Genomic DNA, 22,438 nt, shown 5'->3' on the forward strand with positions numbered 1-22,438 from the left:
AAATAATTTAATTAATAGCATGTAATAAGAGAAAAATAGTGTATATTTACTATATCTAAATCAATATTTAGTTTTTTTTTGGAAATCCAAATATATTAATTATAATAAGAAGTAAGAGGCTAAGCTCAAGAATAAGACAATGAGGATTACAAAAACAAAAGTCACCAACCATCCACAAAATACACATTCACTTGACCACCCTAAAAATATAAACAAAAAAAAGAACCTCCTGAAATAACAGATAAAAATCAACAGAAGCAAAACCGAAGACCTAAACCAAAACTAAAGATAACACCAAGAGCAATGTCAGCACTCAGGGCGGCCACGACTCCTCTATTTCTTGTGCCAAGCCGTGAATAGCCGCATCGTCCCTACCACAAAAGTACAACCCACAAGCTTGCCAAGCATCCATGCCTTCTTGGCTCGCGTCCAGTAACGACCGCATGGACTGCTCCCTGAATCAAGCAGAGTCGGATGAACCGACGACATGATTGCACTTGAGGATATCGTCAACCGCAACAGAACCCGGACCCACACAAATCATCGAGGGCACATGACGAGGCTTACAAATTCTCTTTACCTTTTTTGGGCGCCCTCTCCTACGAGGAATAGACGCAACATGAACATCAGGAGTAGAGGCATCCAAAGACGGCGCAACCAACCCAACTGCCACACTAAAGATCTGATGTTGAGCGACCCCACCATCTTCACACAGGACCTGCCACACAGGCCTAGAGGGAGAAAAATCGCGCACATCATCAGCAACCGTAGGAGAAACCAAGTCAAACTTGTATGATCCCACATCAACCACCTCTGCTAGATGAAGAAGAGAGCAAAGAGGTAGGAAATCAAACAGAAAACGATCAAGACAAGCATCCATCAAGGAGACATCAGGGGAAGATCTCAGAAAAGACAAAGGGAACTGACTATCAAAAGACAAAGTCATAACTACCTTCCCTTCTCTAAAAACAAGGCTATGCAAGAGGTTTACCAAAACAACACCAACAGAGCTATCATTAAAGACGATTCCTCTAATACCCAACCGATTAATACTTGGAGAAAACACCGACAAGGCCTGCGAAGGATCAACAACCAACCTGCTAAAAGCCTTCGAAGGTGCAATAACTTGAAAATGTGACTCATCAATCACCTCTACCATATAAGATGCAACATACACCTCATCATCTTCTACCACTCCAAAAGGACAATCAATTTTAGGGAAAAGAAAAGCATCCCACCTTCCAACAACAAAGCTCGAGCCAACTTGCGGAATTGAACCAAATGTCTTGGGGAAAAGGACTTCATCAAGGATACTCAACCCCAACTGACACAAACGCCAACAATGGAAGATCCCTCCAATCCTGTCAACCACGGATCGAGAACAAAATCCCTATCTAAAGTAGGAGGTTCCCCCACATTCACAACAGAGCAAAACGACGCTTGAGAATCCTTCTTTAACCCTAAGACAACATCTCTCCAAGAAGAAGCACCAAGACCATAAACCGAATTCCTAGAAACAAGATGGTGAGAAGAGACTTTAGCGCCAAAGTCCAACACAACTTTATTGGGAGGCTTAGCCAAAGACACAAAGAGAGAAGCTTTACCCATCCGAAAACCACTCAAACGTTTAATCGTCGTAGAATCAGCCTTCAATGACGAGAAACAGACAAAAGTGAAACGAAAACGTCTCCCAGGCCTACTAGAACGCTGAACAAAAACACTCACCAAGCAACCAAATTGGGTGAATAACCCTCTGATTTGATGATAGGAAATTCAATCTGAAATGTCATCCACAAAGAGCCACACGAGCCTTAGAAGACCCACATCGAACTGAATCAGCGCTTGACCCAGAGCCTCCATCGACATCGTCGTTCCCATCATCATCCCCGTCACCACACTCGCAGCTTTGTCCAAAACCAGAGCCCATTCCACCCGTTCGATAGGAGAAAGGAGCAAGAATAGGAGCCTAAAGTCAACCATAGACCAGGAAAGCAACCCAAAGCGAGCAACAACTGAAAACAGATAAAACGTCCTCGTGTTCCAAAGAAGTAACAACGACGCTGAAGCGTTGGAAAATCAATATTTAGTTAGTAAGGACTCTAGTTTAGTGTTAGTGAATAATTAGTTTATCTTTTTACTATAGTGAAATAATGTTAACTAAGTAGATCCTTTCAACTAAACGCTAAACCAGTTCCTGTTAGTTTTCGGGAATAAGCCCTCTACCTTAGCAGGAAAAAAAAAGATACTCATAAGAGCAGTGAGTGACACAAGTTCGAATCCAGATAAAATCATTTGTTGAAAATGATAAACACAATTTCTCGAATGCGTTAGACCAGTAAAAAAACAAAATAATAATTAGAAACCCTAGTTTTATTTAAAAAACGAGTGACACAAATCACACAATTATGCAGTTAGATAATGTTTGATAATGACCTCAAAGGTGGTGGGTAGGACCCGTTATTCTCTTCTACAAGAACAAGATTCTAGTTCTAGATAAATAATTGAATAATTGAATACTACTATCAATTTTTTCCATTTTTCTTCTTTCTTGTTGTCCCTTGTTGCTAGAAGAAGAAAAATATATATAATCTTTCCACCCACCCAATGAAATTTCAACCTGTCCCTTCGTTTTCTGTTGGCAAGTGGCATTAAGCAACCTGTGTTTGACCATTCCATTTGTTTAGCCTCCGAAGTTTGCAAAGTACCATTCTTCTCTTGCCAGCTCCGAATGTTCCCACACGATTGTCTTGTTCTTACCTTGTGAGTTTTGCAGAGAATATCACTCTTACTTGGATTCAACGCCTTCTTCATCTTTTGTCGCCTAATAGGTATGTTGTTTTATGTTCTGATTTTGGGTTTTGTCTTTTGAGTTATGTTCTCATTTTAATTCTGTAAATTTTGGATTTTTAATTGATTAGAAGCTTATTTATCATGATCTGTTTAATGGGTCATTGTCATTTGTATCAAGTTTTAATCTTTTTGATTTTTCATTGGATGCCATCTTTGTTCTTGTGGATTCACCATAAATTTGTTCTGGATTTGAATTTGAATACCTAGAGGAACTTTTTGTGTTTTTTTTTTCCTTGCAGTGTTTGTTCTGTGTGTCCTTACCACTGATTGTAAGGTTCTGATTTTCATATCAGAATGGTTTCTGTTGATAATGGTAAGGATGAGATTGAGGAATGTAGTAATGGAAGTAAAGTGAAGGAGTTAAGCCTAGATGTTTCGATGTCTCGAAGAACAATGCTAGACAGTGAAAACTCTCAGAGGAAGTACCAGGGTACCGCGAGTTCTATTCCTGATAGGCTCAAGTTCTTCAAATTTGGTTCTGCATCTGCGAAATTCAAGCGGATTGCTTCCGATAGGGACCAGATTTCACAATTGGTGCCTTCTCCGAGTTCGCGTAGCATAAGAGAACGCTTCAGTGGCATGTTTTCTAAGAAACTTGACTGGGGTTCAATCAAGAAGATGTGCAGAGAATGGATTAGGGATCCGATGAACATGGCCCTTTTCGCGTGGATCCTCTGTGTCGCTGTTTCGGGTGCGATTCTGTTCCTTGTAATGACTGGCATGTTGAATGCGGTGCTGACGAAGAAGTCCCAAAGGAACGCGTGGTTTGAAGTGAACAATCAAATACTGAATGCGCTGTTTACGCTAATGTGTTTATACCAGCATCCGAAAAGGATCTACCACTTTGTTCTTCTGTGCAGATGGGGTCCAAAAGATATCCCCAGACTTAGAAAGGTGTACTGCAAAAATGGAACTTATAAGCCCCATGAATGGGCACACATGATGGCAGTGATCATCCTCCTTAATGTGAACTGTTTTGCGCAATATGCACTTTGTGGTCTAAACTTGGGGTATAAAAGATCTCAGCGCCCGGCCATAGGAGTTGGAATATGCGTATCTTTTTCAATTGGTGCACCTGCAATTGCTGGTCTGTATAGCATTCTTAGCCCATTAGGTAAAGATTATGATTCTGAGATGGATGAAGAGGCACAGGTTCATATTCCGGATGCTCAAAAGCTGAGAGTGACACCATTTGAGAAGAAGTATTCATTTTCATCCAGAGATCAGCGAAGGATTATTGAAAATAGACCAAAGTGGAGTGGAGGGATACTCGACCTTTGGAACGATATCTCTGAAGCGTATCTCTCGCTTTTCTGTACTTTTTGCGTCTTCGGTTGGAACATGGAGAGACTCGGCTTTGGAAACATGTTTGTTCACATTGCCACTTTCATGCTGTTCTGTATGGCTCCCTTTTGGATTTTTATCTTGGCTGCTGTTAATATTGAGGATGACACCGTTAGGCAGGCTCTAGTAGGTGTTGGAATCATTCTATGCTTTTTCGGTATGCTTTACGGTGGCTTTTGGAGGATCCGGATGAGAAATAGGTTCAATCTGCCTTCTTATGACTTCTGCTGTGGCAAGCCTTCAGCTTCTGATTGCACGCTTTGGCTATTCTGTTGCTGGTGCGCTCTCGCTCAAGAAGTGCGGACAGCGAATTCCTATGATATCGTAGAAGATAAATTCTACAAGAAAGGAATCTATGCGGATGACCAACCGCAAATTTCACCTTTGCCTCGTGAAGATGTGGCATCAACCAAATCTGGCACAAGTGGCACAAGTTCTCCCCTGGGTTTCAACTCTTCTCCCTCTAGGTTCAAACCATCTAGTCCTCTAAGCAGTCCCTTTAAGGGACGTTATAATCCAGATAGGCCATTATCTTCAGTAACAGAAGAGGTTCCGGAAAAGGCGAAAGATGGAGTAATGAACCCACCAACTCCACCATCAATACATAGAGAATCTCCTTAGTCCCTGAAGATCAAAATCAGGGATCTTTTCTGTTTGCGATTTGTATATACGGCATAGTCCATTAAGTTTTGGGTTCAATGCTTCTTTATTCATTGTTTTGCTCTCTCAGTATCTTGCACTCATTTGTATCACCCATTTAATTCAGGAAGCAGATTTTAAATGTTGATCTTGATCATCAACTTTGTTATGTAATTGAGTAGATGTCTGTGTGAAACCAAGCTCCTTTCTTTCTTTTTTGAGGTTTTCTTTATATATTCCCCCTATATGAAATGCACTTAAGCAACAGATGTTGATTGTGGAAGATTGTAATTTACATTCTTAACCTCTATTCCTTCTTGTGAGAGTAAAGCTTATGATTTTGGATAGGAACAAGGTTTTGTTTTCCAACTTGTCTTGTATGTACCAAATGACTTGTTGAGCTGTAAAGTTTCCCTATTGATCTCAAGGCACTGACATAGGCTTTGATGAAATGCTTGTACAATATTCCTTGTTCAATTCAGGATGCAATGCAAATCGTTTGTATTAGCTGTAAGAATAGTACATGCAGGAATGTGTTGATTTGCTGAGGTATTATCAATCTTCTGGTCAATGGCTAGTTAATCATTTATTATTTTACATGTTTTAGTGAAGGAATAGGGAACTGAAATATTTGTGCTCATTCATTGAACATGCTCAGGCATAGCCCCTTATTCTGAAGTTAAACATGCTCTGAGTTATTGAACAAAAAAATGCTGAGTTCCTGTGAAACCAGTACTGGAATCAAACTGAGGTGTCCTTAAATTTCGTTTTCTCCTGATCTAATATCCCTCTTATGCTGCATTCAAGAGGCAAAGAACACTTATTAGAGCTTATCTACTATAAAAAAAAATATTTGATAAATTTTAATAAATGTTCTTTGATCTGCATCCAAAGAGATTCTTTACCAGTGACATTATGCTAAATTTCATTGTTGATAGATACCCAATTTAGATTCTAATTTCACGTTTAAGTTTAAGCTCCACATTTAAAAAAAAATTGATATTTAGAAAGTAACATTTTATTCTTTCAAATTTTTGGTGCAAGAGACATGTCTGATAGGATTTGAGGTAGGGGTAATGTGAACCATATTCACCCAATACAACGTGTATTCAATTGAGTGAATGTGCATTGGAGTTCACAACAATGACTTGGAACAACATTCCAATGCATCTCAACTAAGGATTATGATCTGATTGAAAAGTAAGATAAAGAGTTTAGAAATACATGATTGAAACACACAAACACACTTATTTTATTCATAAGGTGGAAATCTGATATACAATGATAAGAGCCTCTTATATACGCAAGGGAGCTCAAATACATTAGACTACATGACATCATCGCTTACATCACTATATTACGTGATAACATCGCTTACACCACCCTTCATAATATATTATCTTTGATGTATTTTACATACAACTTTCATTATTAGACTATCTACAATGGTTTCAACATTCAACACCCTCAACACCCCACTTTTCATCTTCTCTCTCCAGTTCAACACTTCATTCAACTTTTACCCATTCCAATGGTTTTTCATTCAACACCCTACCCCCTACCCCACCACTTTTTTTATCTTATATTTTGATTTAATTTTATATTTTTCTTTTTATGATTTCATAAATTTAAAATTTGCAATAAAAATTAAATTAAATAAACGATTATCGATTTAATTTAATTTAATTTTTTTTGGTTTTTTAAAATTAAATTAAATTAACGTAATATTTTTTTAACGCAAATTAAAATGCAAGACAACAAACTAAACACACAATTATTTATTTAATTTTCTTAACATAACACACAAATAACGTAATTAAAATGCAAGACAGCAAACTAAACACACAACACACAAATAACATAATTAGTACGATACAAAGCATATTTAATCATGAGGATACATTCCAAACTTTGTCCAGATGTGCTTCACTAGATCTGCTTGCAGTTGGTGATGGACATTTGGATCACGCAACTCGGATCTAGCACGCACATGATCCGCAAAAGCGGGCAACACCTCGGTCGAGTATGGTTGCGGTGTGCTAGATCCACTTCCCTCAGCTTGCTCAAAATCGGTCCAGCGTTGAGCATATGAATCTCGTTCATCCTCAACAATCATATTGTGTAATATGATGCATGACCTCATGATGATACCCAAATCATTTATGTCCCACAAGCGAGCTGGTTCACGGATGATTTGAAAACGAGCTTGAAGCACTCCAAATGCACGCTCGATGTCCTTCCGATATCCCTCCTGATGTTTTGCAAAGCACTTATCGGGTTCACTTTGAGGAAGTCTAATAGATTTGACGAAAGTTGGATAAGAAGGGTAGATACCATCAGCTAGATAGTATGCCATATTATAGGGACGTTGATTCACGATGAAATTCACACGTGGCGCGTTTCCCTGTTCCAATTCATCAAACACTGGTGACCGGTCTAGAACGTTTATGTCGTTCAGGGTCCCCGGACACCCAAAAAAGGCATGCCAGATCCATAGATCATGAGATGCAACTGCTTCAAGAATAACCGTGGTGGTTCCCTTATCCCCTCTAGCAAATTGACCTTCCCATGCTTTAGGACAATTTCTCCACTCCCAGTGCATGCAGTCAATGCTCCCGATCATGCCTGGGAACCCCCGCTGTTCACTAACCTGTAGTATTCTTTGCAGGTCCTCTTGAGTTGGTGCTCTCAGGTACTCGTGCTCATACAATCGTATGATTCCTTTACAGAATCTACGTACACACTCCAGTGCTGTAGTACCTCCGATTTTGATGTACTCATCGACTGCATCTGCTGCCACACCATATGCTAACATTCGCATTGCTGTGGTGCATTTTGCTAAGGGCGATATGCCTTCTTTCTTCGCTGCATCAAATCGTTGTGTGAAGTAGTTATCACTACTTGAAAGGTCCGCAACGATTCGAAGGAAAACATGTTTTTGCATCCGGTACCGGCGACGGAATATTCCATCGTCGTATGTAGGCTCATTGACAAAGTAGTCGTCAATTAGCCTTCGGTTTGCCGCTGCATGATCTCTGTTGAGATTTTTTCTACCACGAGTTGCACTAGCCTGCAATATTAGATTTTGACGCTCTCTAAAATGGTTGAGTACATAAGCATCTTCTCTCTCACTTTTTTCAAGGTATGCTTGGAGATCAAACTCTGGTGGATCCATTATTTGTGAAATTTGAAGTAGATGGGAAGAGATGCATTGAATGGTGGAACCTTGAGTCCATATATATAGATAAATTGAATGGTGGACAGTGACGGATTTGAAATAATATGAACTATAGTTAATTATCAGATAAGGACTAGATTCGAAATGAGTGATACATATTCAAACTCGGTAACCCATACATTAGCCACTGACAACACTGAAAAATTATTAAAGTAAACAGAACAGACTTGACAAAACACTGGCAAATTATTAAAGCAAACACTACAGACTTGACAACACTGACAAATTATTAAAGCAAACACTACAGACTTGACAACACTGACAAATTATTAAAGCAAACACTACAGACTTGACAACACTGACAAATTATTAAAGCAAACACTAGGGACTTAACAACACTTGAAAATTATTAAAGCAAACACTACAGACTTGACACCACTTGAAAATTAATACAGAAAACACTACAGACAATTAATTTCCAAAGAGCTCTTCGGACAACCGCTTCAACATCTCTTTCTTGTGGTCACTGAGATGCTCTTCATCACTTAACTTTAGGTATAATTTCATTTTCTTAGCTACAGTCTCCTCTTTCCTCAATCTATTAGCCTCTTCCGTGATCGCTGCTAGATGCTTCAATTGTTCAACCTCATCCTGCTTGGCTTGTTTGTATCCAGCCCAATCGTTCTGCATCACTTCCAAGGCAGCTGTTGGGCTCTTCTTTTTACCCTTTTTTTTAGATGCATCCCTACCTATTGGACGGGGAATCGATCCTATAGAGGTTGAGCCACCTGCAGAGGTTGAGCCACATGCATCACTCTCGCGAGATCTCTTAGATTCACTACTTCTTGACCCAACACTTCCTCCTGCTTGACTACAGTAACGTGGTTGTTCACGGAGAGCCTGCCATTCTTTTATCAAATTAAATCGAGCCTTCTTTCCATCTGAGTACAGTTGTTGGGCTTGGGTCAAAATATCATCCTCCGACCAACCGCTTCGTTGCATACGCTTAGCACCATCATAAGCGCCAATCCATTTATTTATTTGCTTGCTCATATAATTATAACGGTTTCGGCATGCATTTCCATCCCGCGGAGGATTGAATGAGCAATGCTCATTACAATACTCAGCAATTTGACCCCAAAATGTTTCTCCTTTTTGGTTTCTCCCGACAACACTGTTTGTTCCAAATTTAAGCCACCCACTAATTAACACCAGATTTTGATCAGTGTTCCATGCTGGTAAGTGGCTTCTCCTGCTCGTAGGAGTTGAATCCTCTTCATTTGGAGTGGCTTCATCACCAGCTGTCATGCCACCAAGAGTCATTTGTGTTGAAAATTCGGGAAATTCAGATGCACCATCATTAGCACCATCATTAAACGGCGGTGTTGGAGATGGATGTCTGAACATAGATCCATGATGGGGATGAGGACGTTGGTTGAAAAATTGATTTGGATCTTGAAAATGGTTGGGATTTTGGTGGTTGGATTGATTTGGATCTTGATAAATGTTCGGATTTTGGTAGTGGGAAAATTGACTTGGATGTTGATAAGTGTTGGGATTTGGGTAGTAGTTGGGATTTTGATTTGGATGTGGATAATTGTTGGGATTTTGGTGGTTGGAATACTGATTTGGATGTTGATAGTCTGGATTTTGGTTGGAAGAATTCTGGGAGTTGAAATGGCTATTGTTGGGATCCATTTCAAAACAAAGGTGATAATAGAAAGATAATAAGCTGAATAAGATGATGGAAAACTTGGTTTTTTTTTCTGTGTCCAAATCAAACAAACCAAGTCTCTATTTATAGAGAAAAAAAAATCATGAATTTTGGTATTTTTTTTATATTTTTTTAATTTTTTTTTTCGAAATAATTGAGTTGGAAAGATTAGGATAAATGAAAATCGCCCGGACCAATCAGAATGAGACACGTGGCATTGGCGGTGCACTCTCTCTCTCCTGTCGCGCGTGCGTGGCACGCGTCTGTCGGTGGCCAACCGAAGCATGCCACGCGTCCCACTACGCAGCCCCCTTACCCCACCCTGACACATAACGCGCCTTGTCTGCGCGTGTGTGGCACGCGCCTGGCGGTCACCAACCAGGGCGTGCCACGTGTCTCCGGATACCCCTTTAACAAGTGTTGAAACTCTTCAACACTTCTCTCTCCCTTTCAACATTAAACTACACCTTTCAACACCATTATACTATATTTTCAACATTAAACACATCATATTCAACACCATTGTAACCAGTCTTACAAGATGACAAGATTCAATATATCATTGTCAGTCTATAAAGATAACTTCTGGATCTAATGACATACTTATATCTAACAGGTAAGTTGTATCATCAAAAAGCATTGGAGGGACTCACAAGACCCTTATCCGAATTAGGACATGTAATAATGCAAGACTCACAGACCCTTATTCAAATTTCTCTTTTGAACCAGATCCAACGTTTTTTTATGATACAATTTCTCTATCGGATATGAATATGTCATCATATCACGAGTCTATCTTTAATTACCAACAATGATATGCTGAATCACTTGTCATCTTATATAATGAGTGTTGTATTGTAAAATAAATCAAATATAATGTACTATCAAGGGTGATGTATGATGTGACATAGTGAAGTGAACAATGATGCCATGTAATATGTTGTATATGAACTCTCTCGCCTAGATAAGGGACTCTTCTCACGGATTTTCACCCTCATCAATAGTATCAGTTAGTTCACAACTGCTCCATATAAACATAGTCTGTTACAAGTTACAACAATGATCCCTTAATAATGAATGAGGGATCTTTGTTTGAATTTATCCCTAGGATTTACTGATAAGTTCAATTCTCTGTTGGCACCCTGGTGTATAGGGATTCCGCTGGTGTGATTTTATCCAGCCAATGTTATATTGTGTTTGGATCAACTTTTCTTTCCTCAGAACTGATTCTGGCTCCATAATCAATTACAGAAAGATTTTCAAACACTTAGTTAGCTTCTCTTCTGTCCTTTCTCCAATCCCATGGTTTCTCAGGGTTTTTTGAAGCCCATAATCCAACTCGCTTTGCTCTAGCTTCTTTCTCCCACTAACATAAGGACATACAAAAGTTAGGATATGCATGAAAAATGAAGAAAACTTGCACATAAGTTAACACTTACAGTTTCTAATTCGGGTCTTTTGTCATAAGCTGAGTAGTGCCATGCTAAACCCTTCTTAAGCATCAATTCCTTATCATAAAAGAAATCAAAATGAGATTTTTTTTATAGCCATAAGATGTAGAGGTAAATGAACTATAATGTATAAAATGAATGAATACCTGAACAAAAATGCCATTACAATAGATATCACCTACACAACGACCATAGCGATCTTCTCCATAAATTAGGACCCTCAAAGACTTACCCTGAAGAACCTTGGTCAGTTCCATTTTAGCTTCCTTTCCATATGGCATTGCACTTTCTGGTGCATCAATTCCCCTGTTTTGTTTCCAGAGTTCAGTAAGGTTTCCACAACTTAAAAACATCTTGTAACATGTTTGGATAAGCTTCTCTTTCCTCAATCAATTTTGAAACTCAGATTCTATTTACAGAAGCTTCTTCCCAGAATTGATTGCAGCTTTAGAATCAACCGTAGAAGGATTTCCAAACATGCACTTAATAAAGCTTCTCTTGTTAGTAATTACCTTAGTCGAATCCTATACTTCTTAGCTAGGACTTCCTCGTTTTGAAAAGAAAGCATCCTAAATAAGAGAGCAATTAGAACAAAACTAAGTAGAAATAAAACATGGAAGCACAATAAATATTGGGAATTGGAAAATTGCAAACCAACCTATATCCTGCATCAATAATCTGTTTGTGTAATGCATCTGCTTCTTCATAATTCCTTCGAGAACGAGCTTCTGATCTACGCACAGCTGCCGCATGAATGTTGGCAGGGACAGTTGATGATTCCCTGGGATCTGCTGTGCTGACATAAACTGTTACAGTATCACCATCTGCCACTGCTTTTGCATCCACCTAATTCCATTCAGATAATGGTGAATCAAGTCATGTCAACAACCACATGCATGTTTACAAATCCTTCTACAACTAATTCTAAAGTCAAAATAAATTCTAGGAAGAATCTTCCGTGAGTATATTCTAGGTATTAGAAGCTGATCCAAACATGCTACACATCTTCATTTCAGCAGAATTACGCATAGTTTCATGGACATGATATAAATGTTTGTTCTTACCGGCAAGGTGTGCATTTCATATTGTACTCCATGAGGCAACGATGTAGGGGGTTGAGCAACTACTTCAACTAGGGTGTGTGGTAGAGGAAGACCATAGAAAGTCAACAACCCCTATCAATTAAGCAACATAAAATTCATTTGTAATTTGCTCTTGTTATAAGCACAGACACAAACTCATACTTGAATACTAGTTTTAAAGTACATGAAAACCTCAACATCTGCTTTCTGATGTCTTTTCAATGTCTGAATAACAAGCCTAGCTGCTTCTTCAGGTGTCCTGGGAGGGGGTTTTGCCTCTTTCCAAGCATCCACTAACTTTCTATACCTTCAAAAGATTGCAAGAAACACCAAAAAAGAGCCCTAAGTAGTTGGCAGGTGAAAATTTCTGAATATTTTAGTGTATGTTTTGAAGACTTCTATGTTTGTTCGAAAACACGGCAGAAAACAGTAGTGGCCAAAATTATGGTGGACAGAAGCAACTTCCCTTACTTTTGCTCCTGTCCACCATGATCTGGCTTCATCCTGATTTTCTACCGTGTATCCAAATCTGAATGCAGAATCAATTCCGACGAATATCTTTAAGTTTCATAATTGAATTGATTCTGATTAACTAGAAGCTTATCTAAACATGGTATTAGTAATCAATTTAGTATGAAGAATGTGGTGAGTACCAGTTAGCTTGAGCCTTTTTAGAAGACTTAACATGCTTGCTCAGTCCTTCAGGAACCTAAAATATTAAAAACAGAACACACAGATCTCTCAAAATCTGTCATGGAAGACATGGCCTCAACCAAATTAACTATAATTAACTGAGAAAACATGATTAGTATTACACAAGCTGTTAATGCATAATTGAGGAGTTTAAGGAGCAGAAGAATGTGAACCTGGGAGGTGTTTTCAAAGTGAAAGAGATCATGGGCAAGTGCTGAAACACCAACGGTGGCAGAGGAAACACCATGTGGTCCAAGTGAATCAGAATCACCAGCTGCTGTGGGCTTGCAGCAATTGGAATAGAGGAATCTGAGGGCGTTTCCCATGGTTGAATTGATCAAGGATTGAAACTTTGGAGAATAGAAAGAAAGATCACGGGTGAGAGAATCTAGTAGTTGCTGTTGTGGCAACCAATGAGGGATAGATATTGTTGGGATCGGGTTGAAATAATAGATGGAAGTTACACAAATTGAAAAAATGCAGAATAATATGTGGCATTTTAGCATTGATTGATTGATTGTTATGTGAAGAACCTAACTTTTATTTTTTGAGAATATTAAGATATGGAAACGTCTACGTCAACGGTTTAACGTGAATTGTGGGTAACACTTTAGCGCGTGAACAACTTCTATTCTTGCTAGGTTACCGGTTGATTATGTAATTCACACCCTATGAGTAATTGAGTATCATGTGTAAATGTTCGAATACCACCTACAACGGATACTATGTTATGGAATATTTTTTTAGTAAAATTTGGGTGGGTTGAACTTTGATTAGCATCACGACTAAGAACATGTCTCTAGAATTGTAGGATATCTATAAGTGTATTATAGATAGTTTATATCATCAACAAACATCACATCAATAGTGAAAATCAAACTTTCTTTTAAAAGAAAGTGGTTCATCCTTGTCACCAACATGTGTTGGCATCAATAGTATATTGTTTCTTTTACGGTATCCATAGTATATTGTTTATAAGCTTAAATACTCTAGATGTCTCTGAAATTGTATGGAGTACGAAAATAAGTTCCTGAATTTTTTTTTTCCAATTCCGTATCCCTGAAATTTTTTTTTTAATCTAACCAAGTCCCTACGCGTGTTGGGAGCTGATGTGGCTCAAATTTGGTCCAGTCAGGTATTCTACGTGACTTTTCTATTTTTTATTAATAAAATATAATTAAAAGATAATTAATTGAATTGATTAATCCATGTGTATTAAAAGAAAATTATAAAAGCCACATGGAATCAATGACTATGTAAAATTTGAGCAACATCAGCTCCCAACACGCGTAGATACCTATTTTGATTAAAAAAATTTCAGCGATCCGGAATCGTGAAAAAAAATTTCAGGGACTTATTTTCGTACTTTATACAATTTTAAGGACCTCCAGAGTATTTAAGTCTTGTTTATATTATCAAAAGTTTTTAAATTTTCAAATTAATTTTGTTTTTGTCTTTATCAAAGTATCATATAGTCAATAACCTTGATCTTAGTCACTCATTTTATTATTAGTGCTCTATGTGACAAAGAACTGACTAAATGAGTTTTTTAAAAATATTTGATGCTTTAATATCTAAGGACAATGGTTAGAAAGCAAATGTTGTGAATTATTATGACTCTTGAAATATGTTCATCTATTGATTGCTTGGAGAGCTGGAGCTAGTAATGAGAAATAAATAAATTATTTTCCAACTATAGGAAAAAAAAGTAATGAGAAATATGTCGATAACAAGGACAACGGGTATGTCGGTATGCCATACGGAGTATGTGATTGCTTGGAGCTAGCTTGCGAGAAAAAATGCTGGAGCCTACGTTCATGCTTTAATTTAATTTAAGCTTTTGTCGACTGTGGACTTTGGAATCTTTTTTATATTTTTGTTTCAGAGATAGAAAGAAATCTAATAATAAGTTTGGCAATGACTTATAAATAGAGGCATACGAAAGGGAAAAAGCCTCTTTTATTTAAAGTTTCCTTTCTGTGTGATTCAATTTTTTTTCTCTCACAAACATTATATTGTTCAAAATAGGGATGCCCAATAGTCGGATTGGGTCGGTTTCAGACCTAAATTATCGGTTTTGTCGGGTGAAGAAGAGAAAATGAACAGGCCTGCCATCGTCCGCCAGGCTACGAGTTGTTTGAACAAGTCATGATTATCTATCAGACAATACAAGCCAAGAAAAATCCAGAAAAATCTTAATAGAAGATCATTTCCAAACTTGAAATCTAAATACAATTACACATCATATCATAGAAAATAAAACTAGATCTGAAAGATCCAGTAAGAATCTCAACAAATCAAAATCTTTAACAAAAGATTAAAAATCGAGCATCTTCAAGTTTCTTCAACCTTGATAATGAGATGACGACAAACTATAGAAAGTTAAGGACTTGTCCTCATTAGTGAAGCATGTGGTGTGACACCTGGGGCCGACGAGAGCGGGGAGTGATCGCCGGTGCAGTGAGGCACAGACAAGGAGCGACTCTTGGCAGGCTTTTAGGCGGAGGGACACATGAATGAACCGATCTCGCACCTGAACAAGAGGTAGTCCGAGACTGTATAGGTATGAGAATATACAATTGAGGAAGGCATAAAAGATTTGATTGCTACTACTCATGACAACAAGATGCATCTTTTTTTTGGGAGCCCAACTCGTAAAAACTCCAAGGTTAAGTGTGTTTGCGTTGGAGCAATATTGGGATGGGTGACCTCTTGGGAAGTTTTTTCGGGAAGTGCGCGAGTGAGGACAAAACGCACTGAAAAGACTCGTGTTGTTACCGTGAGGCTAGATGTCAGATCAGGATGTTACAAATGGTATAAGAGCCAACCTCTCCTAGTACGGTGTGGTTCGAGGACAAGAGGACGAACCAAATGGAAGGTGGTGGGCATGTGACACCCGGGGCCGACGAGGGTGGGAAGTGATCGCTGGTGGTCGGTGGAGTGAGGCACAGACAAGGAGCGACTCTTGGCAGGCTTCTAGGCGGAGGGACACATGAATGAACCAATCTCGCACCCGAACAAGAGGTATTCCAAGACTGTAAAGGTATGGGACTATACAGTTGAGGAGGGCATACAAGATTTGATTAGTACTACTCATGACAACTAGATGCATCTTCTTTTCGGGAGCCAAACTCGTAAAAACTCAAAGGTTAAGTGTTCTTGCCGTGGAGAAATATTGGGAGGGTGACTTTCTGGGAAGTGCGCGAGTGAGGACAAAGCGCACTGAAAAGACTCGTGCTGTTACCGTGAGACCAGTCGTCAAATCAGGATGTTACATGTGGGGGGAGGCACAGAGGATGGATTCACAGAGGATGAACTCGTTGATGATGCGAATATAAGCTATGGGTGAGAAAGTGGGGCTTTCAGACATGGAGAAGAGAAGTAGTGGTGGTGGCTCGTGAAGTCTGTCGTGGAGAAGAGATGAGAAGTGGTGGTGGTGGTTCATGAAGTCCAACGTTGAGGAGAAGTGGTGTGGAGACAATTAGGGTGAGAAGTTGAAGGCTAGGGTTTATAGTTAGTGAGATTATTTACATGGCTAGGATTGGGCAGTGGGTCTGGGCTAGAGCTTCAGTTTTTTTTTCTTTAACTGGTTTAGTCGGCCTGGAGCTCGAACCGGAACCGACCATATCAAACTATCGATTTTATTCACTTGTTTGACCCGCTTGATGGCCCGACCAACCCGATTTCACAAAATAGGGCTTGGTTTAATCGAATCGGGTTCGGGCGGAATGGTCATGGACAACCTTAGTCAAAACAAAATACCTTAAATCAAGAACTATGGCATAAAAAATCCATATGTCTTGTAAGCCCAAATGGCCACTCAGCCTATGAACAACCCAAATATTCACAACCAAGTGGATATCATGTTGGTCGATCAGAACAAATAAAATAAAGTTATAACTCGTCCAAACAGTTAGTCAAGCAAATGTGAAGCTAATGAAGTTAATGATTTGAAGATCGTTCAAGTAAAGCCACTATTTCGGAAGGTGCTTGCAATGATTAAACAAATGTTAAACACCTTTATTGCCACTTATATCAAGCTTTATAAATACAAGTTTGATTGCTATGTAACTTAAACATTACTCATTTACTTACATATTGATCTTCTAAGACTTTGAGATATTCTCTATGATTTTGAACTGACATGAACGTCAAAGTATCTTTTGCATATACATCCCCGAGTGGACTCACACTACTTAACACACTCTCTATCTACCATCGTGCACCACCACACATGAAGTAGAGGAACTAGAGTCACCAAAACAAGAAAAGCACGAGTTGTTGTCTGACTTTCTCACCTTCTGCAAGGAAGCCATAGTTCCTAACTTGGACTCAAAGGTCAACTTCAAATAAGAGCGTTTTAGCCAAATTATATTTCAACAAATGAACTTTTAAATTGTGTGTATAACCTTAAATAACAACCATTTAGAAGGGAAGAATATCATTTGATCATCATAATGGACAAGTGTCACAAATCTATTAAAAGCTGGAGGAATTAGTAGCTTCCTTGCACTCAGCAGGGACATGGTGGTTGCCAACCTTACTGAATGAGTGGAAGCTAGTTACTCCCAAGTCAACATTTAGGAATAAATATATATTCAGCTTTCATTGACAGAAAGTTGAAGATTCCATGCATCAATCTTTCAAGTACAGAATCCAATTCCCTCTTCATTGGCGCACTCTTGCTTATTTATACAAATGTTTGTTCTATTTCTAGCTGAACCCAGGACATTCAAAAACACTCACCCTTTTTCCTTCTACTTGATCATCACCTGTTTAAGGCTTTTGTGCCCATTTTCCTTTCAAATTTCCACTCCTATCTTGCTTCTCTACATATATACATAGTCAATCAGAATGGCCAATGTAAGTGTCTACCATCACTAACACACTTTAGCTATTTGGTCTTTTATTTCATTTTTCTCTTAAGGGGACTGATCAAAGTAGTTTTCTTGTTGTGTGTTATTAGGTGGTGGAAGTGAAGGTTGGTTTACACTGTGACGAGTGTATTAAGAAAATTCTCAAGATTATTAAGAAGATTGAAGGTAACTAATTTCCAAATTAAGCTCAAGTTGAGAAACCCATATTTCTTTTTTATCTGTCAACATTTCATTTTCTTTGGGGAAGGGGATTTTCGTCATCTGCAAGGATTGATGTTGAGATATCCTTCAAGGGCTTGAGAAACTCATATAGTACTAATGTTGTTGTTCTTTATGTTATATATAACGTGTAATTTGTTTTCAGTTATAACTTGTATGTTGTTGAACACAAATGTTGTCGTTTTTCTGAGTAGTTTTTTAATTTGTGGTCTTGCAGATATTGAGACATATAACGTGGACAAACAGCTGAACAAGGTTATAGTTACAGGCAACGTCACAACGGAAGAAGTTATCAAAGTTCTTCATAAGAATGGCAAGAATGCAATCCCTTGGGAAGATGTTCAAGCCCAACCCAATTGCTGAACTCAAAATTACATTATAAGCAACGACACATGGACACATCCTTCAATATGATACCAAGCATAATGTGAAAAATCTATGATCTATTGAGTTTGTAGAGTTATACTTATAGAAACCTACATCAGAGTTTTGTAGTTCCTAGACTTCAAATAAAACACATCTGATACCAATTAAAGCCATCATATGAAATGAGAAATTATATCAAATTTCATGTTATTTTATTGGTATGTTATGTAACTACCTATGTCTATGTGTGATTTTAGACACTACTTGTAAAATTAGACAAATTTAGTCACTCTATCAAGTTTCATTTGCATAAAATCAAAGAGGTATTGGATTAAGATCTAAAAAAAGTCAACAATATCTTGGATTAGGAGAAAATTAAGAAACTAAAGTTGATTGTACAAAGAACAAGACAACAACATACATCAACATGAAAAAGGAAACTGAAATCTTAATTAACAAAGCAATCTCCAAAGTTACGACTCTTTTTTTTTATGTACAGCAAACTGGCTTGGGCCTGGACGCACCGTCTACCTGGGCTGGTGAATAGCCCGTGGGCTCATCCTGGGCTTGACAAACTTGGGCTTCTTTTCAGCATACCTCGGCACTTCAGCCCGGGCTCCAGATCCAGGCCATTTCAACATCCCCAACGACACCAACTCTTTCCCTTCTTCTTCTTCTTCTTCTTCTTCTACAATGGATCCAAATAAATAAATTAATTTAAATAAATAAGAAATTAAATAAAGGGTTATGGTAAAATTAAACCTCATATCGTAAACGAGTTTGATTTTAGTCATTTATCACCGCTTAACTAAATGTCATTTTTCCGCCGAATGACTAAAACTACATTCGCTTACAAAATCAATGACTAATTCGATCATTAACGCTTAATATATATATAAGGTCAATTAAATTTAATTAATGAGTACTTACGTGGTTCTGGTTGATTATAGAAGAGTGAATCTTCATCCATATCAAAATCAGAGAACGGAGCAGCGACGTCGTTTTGGGGATCTTGGAACCGTTCACGGAGCCAGTAGTCACGAAACCAGGGGGAGGAGTGGACGAGGTTCCACCACTCGTCGGAGAAATCCTCCACCGTACGGTAAGCAAGTGGCACAAACATTGGAGCGTTGGGATTCAAGCTCGATGAGGATGGCCTTGTTGTGCCATTAATCACCTCCATTGTGAACAAGATTGGATAAGAACGAAATGGGACAGAGATTGGGAAAGTGGCTAATGTTGGTGCTTATCCATATAGTGGTGGGTTGTATTTATAAGGGCAAGTGGTAGGAAAAAAGCACATAGATTTGTGATATTTATTTATTACGCATGTGACATGTGACGTGCGTGATGCGATGTGGATAGAGCCAGCCAAACATGACTCAAGTTAGATTTTATCATTTTAGTTTGAGTAAATAGTTAAATTAGCTTCTGATTGGAGTTAAATAATGTTTTGGTCCTCATAAAATAGTACTAGGTTAGAAAATGCTACATTTTTTTTAAGTAAAGTTTGAACTTAATCTCTATCGTTTCAGAAACTACTTTTAGTTTTGGTCTTTGTTGGAGGTCGTGATCTAGTGATATTTGCTCCATGATTTTATCGATCACATAGTTTCATTAATTTTGTCGAGATTATGTTAATTATTGAGTTAGTGGTAAAGGTTACCGGACCACCACCTCTAATAAATTTCAAAATCAAGTACTTTCTCAAACAATAAGAATTGAGTTCAAACCTTATTCTGACAAGAGACTATTTTCAAACTTAACGTATTATATAGGAACCAAAACTTTATTTAACCTTTTCGGAAAGTGTTGAACACTAATAAATTTATCCTTGCAAGAAGGTAATATACTGATACTCTGATTGTGTAAAATGTAGGGAAATTGATTTGACCAAAATTTTATCTAATCATTTCTGTCAATTTAGTCCAACACAAACACTTAGACAGATACACTAATTTAGCAATTCAGTCATATTACAAAAAAAAATTTAGTTTTTTAGCGCAATACATATGATATGATATTTATAGTTTATTTGAAGAATTTTATTAATTATGCGCTATAGCGTAACGTTAATCTATGTGCGCGATGATTATGGATGATGATGGCACACCACAATTCTTATCCTTACTTCATCATGGTGGACTCCACAGACTAGGGTACACGTCATTTTTTGTCTCTTACCTTCTCTTCAACTTTTGTTTTTTTAAACCAACCTTCTCTTCAATGTGGGAATTTTTTGGTACTGTCTCAAATGAAACAGTTTCAAAATAGTCTCAAATTCAACGAATAAATGTATAACACGTGTTCATTATATTTTTTATTTTTTATTTTTAATAGTTACCAGATATTTAATCTTTTAACCCCAACATTTTACTAAACTAAATTTTAGTCACAATTAATCTAAATTATTATACTTTTTTCTCAAAATATGTAATAAATTATAAATTTAACCCATAACATTTATCAAATTACATTTGTAATCTTCATAAATCATTGATGAAGATTAAAAATGTAATTTGATAAATATTATGAGTTAAATTATAATTTGATATTTTGAGAAGAAAGTATAATAATATAGATTAATTGGGACTACAATTTAATTTAGTAAAATGTTGATGTTAAGAGATTGAATGATTGTAAAAAAATAAAAATAAAAAGATTGAACACGTGTCATGAATTTATTGGTTGTATTTGAGACTGTTTTGAAATTGTCTCAAATGAGACAGTATTCAAGAGGTCACCGTAACTTTGTTGTGGTCGGTTACCGTTTGATATGGTAACTAATTATTTACCGTTTAGCTTCTACTTATCTAGTTAATTTCTGGAAGCTCTTTTTCTGATGATGAATAATAGAACAAGAATAATAGAAAAAAAACCAAGGCAGATTCAATGCACTTTCGTTTCATTTATGAATTTAATTTAACCAGAAAAAAAATAATAAACTCCGATCCCAATTACAACGTTATAAAAATGATAAATTGTAATTTTTCTTTTTGAAACTAATAAAATGTAATTGATGATTTGTGTAAAGTATTTCTTTTATATTAAATTACTTTATTACTTTACAATTCTAACTTGAATGCTGTGAATGTAAAATGTCTATTCAAACATGCGAAACTTTTGAAACTATTGTTATATTTTAAGTTTACCAATCATATAGCCAATGTTGTTGGTTTTACCTTGGGGAAAATTTACTATAAACCACTTTTTGGTGGTCTATAGTTACACCAGTACTTGTTGACCTGGTAGTGTAGGTAATATTATAATTTTTGAATATTCGTAAAAAATAAATAATTAATTTATAAAACATAAATGATTTAATTAGTAAGTAAAGATTAGTAGTTAATTGAAGGTAAAATTAATGTGGTAAATGTGGGAGGTGAAATGAGAAGGTAAATCATCATTAATTAATCTACTCCCACTTACTCCAAGAGTTAATTAATCTACTCCCACCTACTCACTTCATTTTCAAAATTAGATCTCCCTAAATCAAACCCTCAACCCCATTTGCCTTTTCTTCTAGAGAATTCTTCTAGGGTTCATGCCCTCTGAAACCCACCTTCATCCAAACCTCCCTTCATCGTTTCCGCCGCCTCTCCTCTTCCTCCAAACCCACGTTCCCTCTGTTGAAACCCACCCTCTGGTGAAACCCACCTTCATCGAAACCTTCATCGTTGGCATCCTCTGGCTCCTCTTCTCCAATTCCACCTTCCCTCCGTTGAAGCCCTCCCTCCGGTGAAACCCACCTTCATCAAAACCCAAATCCATGAATAATGTTCCCTCTGTTGAAACCCACCCTCTGGTGAAACCCACCTTCATCGAAACCTTCATCGTTGGCATCCTCTAGCTCCTCTTCTCCAATTCCACCTTCCCTCCGTTGAAGCCCTCCCTCCGGTGAAACCCACCTTCATCAAAACCCAAATCCATGAATAATATTTTTCATCGTTCGCGCCTCCTGTCCTCTTCCTCCAAACGTACCTTCCCTCCGTTGAAACCCACCCATCCGGTGAAACCCACCTTCA

General features: G+C 37.6%; 5 protein-coding genes across 7 annotated transcripts; 2 read left to right on the forward strand and 3 right to left on the reverse strand.

The window, feature by feature from the left end:
* Positions 1–2,524: 2,524 nt before the first annotated feature.
* Positions 2,525–5,178, forward strand: LOC130733537 (uncharacterized). Of its 2 annotated transcripts, none has more exons than XM_057585760.1 (2): positions 2,525–2,828; positions 3,090–5,178. In XM_057585760.1, the coding sequence occupies exon 2, from the start codon at positions 3,145–3,147 to the stop codon at positions 4,813–4,815; it is 1,671 nt and encodes a 556-aa protein (XP_057441743.1). In that variant the 5' UTR covers positions 2,525–2,828; positions 3,090–3,144; the 3' UTR covers positions 4,816–5,178. The 2 variants fall into 2 exon arrangements, with proteins under 2 accessions (XP_057441743.1, XP_057441744.1); XM_057585761.1 differs by having other exon boundaries at positions 3,144–5,178.
* Positions 5,179–8,482: 3,304 nt separating this feature from the next.
* On the reverse strand, positions 8,483–9,418 carry LOC130721926 (uncharacterized). Its single transcript, XM_057572534.1, has 2 exons — positions 9,224–9,418; positions 8,483–8,911 (listed from the first exon to the last, which is right to left on the reverse strand). Exons 1-2 carry the CDS (start codon positions 9,416–9,418, stop codon positions 8,483–8,485), a joined length of 624 nt encoding a protein of 207 aa, XP_057428517.1.
* A 1,223-nt stretch (positions 9,419–10,641) lies between these two features.
* On the reverse strand, positions 10,642–13,456 carry LOC130733538 (staphylococcal-like nuclease CAN2). The gene is made up of 9 exons (XM_057585762.1): positions 13,125–13,456; positions 12,912–12,967; positions 12,451–12,565; positions 12,241–12,351; positions 11,835–12,022; positions 11,689–11,745; positions 11,323–11,482; positions 11,165–11,233; positions 10,642–11,091 (listed from the first exon to the last, which is right to left on the reverse strand). Exons 1-9 carry the CDS (start codon positions 13,275–13,277, stop codon positions 10,993–10,995), a joined length of 1,008 nt encoding a protein of 335 aa, XP_057441745.1. The 5' UTR covers positions 13,278–13,456; the 3' UTR covers positions 10,642–10,992.
* A 4,164-nt stretch (positions 13,457–17,620) lies between these two features.
* On the forward strand, positions 17,621–18,623 carry LOC130733541 (heavy metal-associated isoprenylated plant protein 33-like). The gene is made up of 3 exons (XM_057585765.1): positions 17,621–17,814; positions 17,918–17,993; positions 18,265–18,623. The coding sequence occupies exons 1-3, from the start codon at positions 17,806–17,808 to the stop codon at positions 18,408–18,410; spliced, it is 231 nt and encodes a 76-aa protein (XP_057441748.1). The 5' UTR covers positions 17,621–17,805; the 3' UTR covers positions 18,411–18,623.
* Positions 18,624–18,752: 129 nt separating this feature from the next.
* LOC130733540 (protein EARLY RESPONSIVE TO DEHYDRATION 15-like) lies at positions 18,753–19,689 on the reverse strand. 2 transcript variants are annotated; one of them, XM_057585763.1, is made up of 2 exons: positions 19,344–19,689; positions 18,753–19,101 (listed from the first exon to the last, which is right to left on the reverse strand). In XM_057585763.1, the coding sequence occupies exons 1-2, from the start codon at positions 19,594–19,596 to the stop codon at positions 18,941–18,943; spliced, it is 414 nt and encodes a 137-aa protein (XP_057441746.1). In that variant the 5' UTR covers positions 19,597–19,689; the 3' UTR covers positions 18,753–18,940. The 2 variants fall into 2 exon arrangements, with proteins under 2 accessions (XP_057441746.1, XP_057441747.1); XM_057585764.1 differs by having other exon boundaries at positions 18,753–19,098; positions 19,344–19,673.
* Positions 19,690–22,438: the final 2,749 nt, after the last annotated feature.

The sequence above is a fragment of the Lotus japonicus genome, chromosome 1 (assembly GCF_012489685.1).
Source record: "Lotus japonicus ecotype B-129 chromosome 1, LjGifu_v1.2".
NCBI lineage: Eukaryota > Viridiplantae > Streptophyta > Magnoliopsida > Fabales > Fabaceae > Lotus > Lotus japonicus.